Here is a 5,884-nt window from a genome sequence, read left to right on the forward strand (position 1 = left end):
ATGAGGGGCTTGATCCCAGGACCCTAAGAGATCATGACCTGAGCCAGAGGCTGGTGCCTAACAGACTGACCGACCCAGGTACCCCTCAAACTCATGGATTAATATATTACCTCCATCCTTTTTATTCACCATTTACACTCACACTCTGTATACGTGTATATACGTGTGTGCGCGCGCGTGCGCATGCATGCATACTGTTAAGAAAGCACGTAAGTCAGGTTGTTCAGATTTAATGACTTTGTGGTCTATTATCATTTGAACACATCGCATGTTTCATTGAGTCTGCTGTTCGTAGACAGTCTAGGATATCCAGCCTCTCAATTAGAATATTTAATCAAAGTCTTCTGCACCCTAAACCCTCACAAAACAGCGCTGTGATGACGTAACAGAAAAGATACATATTAGTCCAGTCAGTGACAAACCACTGGACTTTAGGGTCCAAAGATCTCTACAACCAGATCAAGAGCAGACAGCGGAAAGGGCAGAATAGGGGAACTGATATTGTCTGAACCCAACTTTTCTGAGTCCCTCCTTTCCAGATGGCCTGACGCTCCCTTTCCTTATGTGCAGATTAAATCTACTTGTGCAAGACCAAACATTAAAAAAAAAAACCCAGGAAGGAGGAAAAACTATAGTAATGCATGTAGAGAAGATGAGGATTGTGTACTGAAACTCTGTGACCCGCTAAAGGAGTGGACAAAATACCCTTGAGGCAGTAACCCATGAACACCCGGGCTTGCAGGGACATGAAGATTTAGCCAGAATGCTATCCACGGGGCAGCTGGAACCCCCAGCCCCTCGGCTGAACTTCTACCACATTCTTGTGAGGGTCACAGAATCTTCTAGAATCAGCAAATCCTCCTCTTCTCAGTCCCTACAAAGGCAGAAACAGCTGCGGGGAGGTGAGGAGGTTGTAAATCTCTGAGCTGATTCTTTGTAACCAGACAGGCTTAGAGTTTCCCAATCAGATCCTCTGCTGTAAGAAAGCCAGGGTTTTTTTCTTAATGGAAGTTCAGCATCGAGGAAAAGCTAGGAAAATCATTTACTCACAATCCCAGACCAAACTGAGACAGACAGGTTAAGGCAGGGTCAAATGCAAAAGGCCCAAGGAAACCCTATCCAGGCCAAAAGCAGGTTACTCAGGAAATCCCTAGGACTGCCATGGTGCTTGGGGCCCTCTACATACATACTACATACTTATGGGTATGTTTTGTCCAGACTGACCAGGCCGTACCTAGCCCCAGCTAGGTAAGTTCCCCAGTTCCAGGATAGAAGAATCTGTGGACAACAGGGGACAATCTGTCACTATTTCAAACTTCTTGGTTCCTCTCCAGCCCTGATTTATGTCCCCAGAAAATTGGGGCAGCGGTGGACCAGACTCAGATTATGAGATGGGGCATAAACAGCCGGTCCTCGTGAGTGTTTAGAAATAACTGAACTCCCTTTGGAGTCACATTAACTCCTGGTTCTGCGCTAGGAGTGTAATACTAAAACAGAAAGTCTTATTTTAAAATATTCTCACCACCTCCCCAATTTGGCACCTCCCAGTCTTCATCTGTCCCCCGTCTTCCCCTCACAAATGCACCATCCGAGTATTATTGGGACATTTTCAGTATCTCTAGGGCCCAAGGACAATGTGGCATTCATGGCATTTGGCAGAAAATCCCATCCCACATTAAAGACTCTTCCAGTTCAACACAGTGAAGAAAAAAATTATAATGTTAAGAGAAGGGGCAGCAGAAACCAGTCTGTCCCTTCCCATACCAGAGGCACAGAGATTTCAGGAGTCCTCGAAAAGGGCATTCATCTCTTGCCAGAAGGCCACCAGCCACCACCGGTCGGGAGGCGCGTGATGGCTTGCTTCTCCTCGGGACTGAAATGCAAGATGGTCAGGATGGCCGTGAGGGTCTGCCGGCGGCCCAGGCTGTCAGGCAAGGTCAGGAAGCGGTAGATGATGTTTTTGAGGTACTCCAGGTTGGCTCCCTCCCTACTCTGATCCCTGATGTTCTTCTCAATGTGGCTCTGCAGGGCAGCTACCTGCTCTCGGTGCCGCTCCCCCTCCTCCAGCAGCCGGTCCTGCAGCTGCCGAACCTCCCCCTCCAGCCTGTGCTTCTGCTTGCGCAGCGACGTGATCTCCACCTCCTTGCGGGCCAGCTGCTCGGCGTACAGGAAGAACGTGGGCTCGTTGGCCTCAGCCAGCTGCAGCGCCTGGGTCAGGCTGTCCGGGGCCGACGTGTCGGCCGGATCCCCGGGTCCCCCGCCACCCACCGGGCTCCTGCGACCCGGCAGCCCCGAGGACAAGGCCACGGAACGCAGCTGCTCCAGCTCCAGGTCCTTCTCGGCCAGCACAGCCAGGGCCCGGTCCCGCTGCTTGTGCAGCTCCTCTTCTAGGCGCAGCGCACGCTCCCTGAAGTCCAGCTGGCTCTGCTCCAGCTCCTGCCGGTGCGCGTGCTGCAGCCGGGCCAGCTCCTGCTTCCAGTCCTCGGCCTCCTGCCCGTGCTGGCGCTCGAGCTCCTCACAGGACAGCCGCAGGGAAATGTACTTCTCCTTCAGCTCGGCGAGCTGCTCCTGGGCCTCCTCCAGCTCCTTAGCCAGATTGCCGTCCTTGGTGTTCTTGCTCTTGAGGACCACCTGGGCCCTCATCTTGTACCTCTCGAACTCCTCCTTCAGCTGCTTCAGCTCCTGTTGGTAGTAGAGCGCCGAAGCCTTCTCCCCGTCGGCAGCCTCTGAGCCGGCCATTATCTCCAGGTCACAGAGCTTCTCCACGTCCAGGGTCACCTGGCTTTTCCTGGCTGCCACCTGCAACAGCCTCTTCAGCTGCTCCATCTTATCCTTCAGGACGTTGACATCCAGACTGGACTCCTCGCCATGGCTGTCCAACGGGGAGCGGCTGGAGGCGGCGAGCGCCAGCGTCTTGTTCTCCAGGTCCAGCTGCAGGATGCGCTCCTTTAGCTTCTGGATAGCCAGCTGGTCCTTCTGCTTGGCTTTCTCGTAGGTGCCCAGCAGCTCGGACACCTCAGAGATTTGATTCTCCAGGGCTGCCACCCTCTGCTCTTCCAGCTGAGATTGCTGGCGTAGCTGATCTTCCGCAAGGGCTGTCTGTAAGGCAAGGGGACAGATGGAAATGCGTCCAGAAAAGCCACAAAGGTCTAGAGCAAACAGAGAGCAAGAGAGGGGAGTAAAGGGGTCACAGGACTCAGATGGCCTGGTGAGAAGGGGCACTGGGGCTTTTCCTGTTGCTTTGGAAACTAACGAACGTTCCTATAACCTGGTGGGGTTCTGCTCCCAGAGATACATCACAGCAAACCATATTAAGAACTTCCGCGAATCTGCTGTTGTTCTGCTCTAGTGTCTCCTGTCTCCTGTCATACACAAGGCTCACATGAGAACTGCGTTATCTTTGTCTGTCATCTGTTGCCCCAAATCCCACTAAGAAATCACAGGAATATTCTCCCAATATTCCTGGAAGTTCAGAACTCAGTTGGATCTCTCTCCACGCTGAAAGGAGCACTGTAAAACAGCACACCTTTCCAGAACAGGCTGACTAGAAGCAATTATAAGAGGTTGCTTCTGAGACTTCCTTTTGCACCAACCTCCCCCTCCCCACAGCCATCCTACCGCTCCCTGTGTAACGCATCTGCCTAGAGGCAGACACACTCCTTTCACCGCACAGCTGAAACTATGCTGCCCCACAGAGCACAGCTGCTAAGATGCCAAGGCCAGAAGTTCAGAGGTGTCTGGCCCCAAACCAGCCTACACTGAGGAAGTCAAAAACCTGCTGGAAGCACATTCTGTGGATACTGTCAACACCACACCGCACGTCGACTTCCCAGGACTCACAGTGCAACCTTCTGAATAGCATCAACAATGGACACGGCAGCGACTTAGTTCTAATTACCAAAGGAGACAAAAGCCTGAATATTTCCCACTTTAGGCTAAATGACTAACATTTGAAGGAGAAGACAGTAATTACCTTCCTCATTTCCTGCTGCAACTGAGCCTGGAAATGGCTCTTCAGGCAGGCAGCCTCTTCCTGAAGCTCCCGCAGCCGAGGGTCAGGCCGATTCTTCTCATCCCGAAGAGCCTGCAGCTCACCTTTCAAGTCCTCCACCTCACGAGTCAGCTGCTTGGTCTGCAGCTCAAACCCTTCCATCTGACCAGCTGCATAAGCCCGCCCTGCCAGGGCTTCTCTGGTCTCTTCCAGCCGAAGCTCCAAGTCCTGGCGCTGGGTCCTCTCCTCCTGCAGCAGTTTCTGGAGCTCACGAAGCATCAAGGCATGGTCACTCTGCTCTTGGGCCCGATCATGCTGCTGGGTGATAAGTCGGGCTTTGGTTTCTGCTATCTGCTCCTGCAGCCCCTTCAATTCTCCCTCCAGACGGCCCCGCTCCTCCTCTGCCTTTTTACTGGTATCCTCTAAGTCCTGTTTCATCTTCTTCTTGTCAGCCAGGTAAGAAGCTTCCATGCGAGACTTCTCCTGGGTGACTGTAGCCAAAGAGCTGGTCAAAGTAGCCAACTGAGTCTTCAGCTGGTGCAGTCGTTTGTCCACTTCCCCACCCCCAGATGGTCCATCCCCACTGCTACTGCTAACGCCACTCTCCGACCCGCTGGCTTCTTCGGACTTTGGAGGTGGGGGTCCACGAGCCAGCCTGTCATCCTCTACCCCAAATTCACCCTTCGTGCTGGTGAGACTTGCCGCAGTATCCAAGCTGGTGGCGGTCCCAGTGCTATCCTCGCTGTGAGTGGAACATCGGTCATCCACAGAGTCAGGAAAAGAGAGGCTTGGAGGCTGGACACCTGTGAGGCCCACATCTGCCTCGTGGGATACCGACAGCACCTTAATGCTGGCCTCCAGAGCCTCCTTCTCTTTCAGGAGGCTTTTATAGGCGCGGACCACATCCTTAAGACGTGCCTGGTACTGGAGGAGCTGCTTCTTCTGCGTCTCAATGGTCTCCAGCAGGTCCTTCTTGCTCGGTCCGCCCCCGAAATTCATGCCAAACTTCTCCATGTTCAGAACGGGTTGCTCGACGTCGGCCAGAAGAGGGTCGCGAAGACCTTGGCGGGGGCAGTGAACGACGGGGAGTAACTGTTCCCGAAGTCGCTCCTCCAAGCTGTTGGAGACCGGATGCCGGACGCGGGGCAGCCTGCAGAAGCGCCCTCCGGGTCCTAGGCACCGAGAGCCGCGGCCAGTCCTATCCTAGAGGCGGGGCGACGCCGCCACAAGAGAAACACACGGCCAGGATTCGCCTGTACTGTCCCAGAAACTGCTTCGCACTCGCCGGGGCCACAGCAGTTCCGGGTGGCCCTCGGCCCACAGTCGGCCAAGGGTTTAAATCCAGCGTATCCCCATCACGGCTTCCCGAGTACAGCGGCCGGAGAACGGCGCTTCCGGGTCCCCTGGAAGTGACGACAGCGAGACGCAACAGGCTCCGCCCCCAGTGGGAGCGCGGTAGGCGGGGCTATTTCGGCGGGTGGGTGGGAGGCGGCCTGTTCTGAACCCAGCAGGGCTACGAACGCAGGGCAAGCAAAGTCGAGTACTCCGGAGTGTTCACGTTTTCGTGACGGCGCCCGAGCTTACCTTCGGGCCGTACGAGGAGCGAGGGGCTGGGGGCAACGCCGCACTGAGTCCTTCTCAAACACCCGGATGAGCGACGCTTCCCCACATTTGGGGCTCAGTATCTCTGTCCCTAAAGATCAACAAGTCAGACTCCCATTTAGACTAGGAAAACTGCAACCCTTGATAGGACAGTTTTGGCACCTGTTCGGTGTACAGTATAATGATGATTAGCACCCTTCCTGAGTTCTGCTGAGTTGATTCAACAAATATATGTGGAGGTCACCCTACGGCCATGACCTCTATCTTACGTGCCAACTGTACTCCAGGACT

General features: G+C 54.2%; 1 protein-coding gene across 1 annotated transcript; it reads right to left on the reverse strand.

The window, feature by feature from the left end:
* Window positions 1-214: 214 nt before the first annotated feature.
* On the reverse strand, window positions 215-5,378 carry GCC1 (GRIP and coiled-coil domain containing 1). Its single transcript, XM_080818040.1, has 2 exons — window positions 3,974-5,378; window positions 215-3,099 (listed from the first exon to the last, which is right to left on the reverse strand). Exons 1-2 carry the CDS (start codon window positions 5,003-5,005, stop codon window positions 1,804-1,806), a joined length of 2,328 nt encoding a protein of 775 aa, XP_080674166.1. The 5' UTR covers window positions 5,006-5,378; the 3' UTR covers window positions 215-1,803.
* Between the last annotated feature and the right edge of the window lie 506 nt (window positions 5,379-5,884).

Source organism: Martes martes (genome assembly GCF_963455335.1).
Source record: "Martes martes genome assembly, chromosome: 11".
In the NCBI taxonomy this organism is placed as follows: Eukaryota; Metazoa; Chordata; class Mammalia; order Carnivora; family Mustelidae; genus Martes; species Martes martes.

Coding starts and splice junctions, on each gene's coding strand:
- GCC1 (XM_080818040.1), bottom strand. CDS start 5,005: ATGGAGAAGTTTGGCATGAATTTCGGGGGCGGACCGAGCAAGAAGGAC. Junction 3,100..3,973: donor TGCAGCAGGAAATGAGGAAG/GTAATTACTGTC, acceptor CTTGCCTTACAG/ACAGCCCTTGCGGAAGATCA.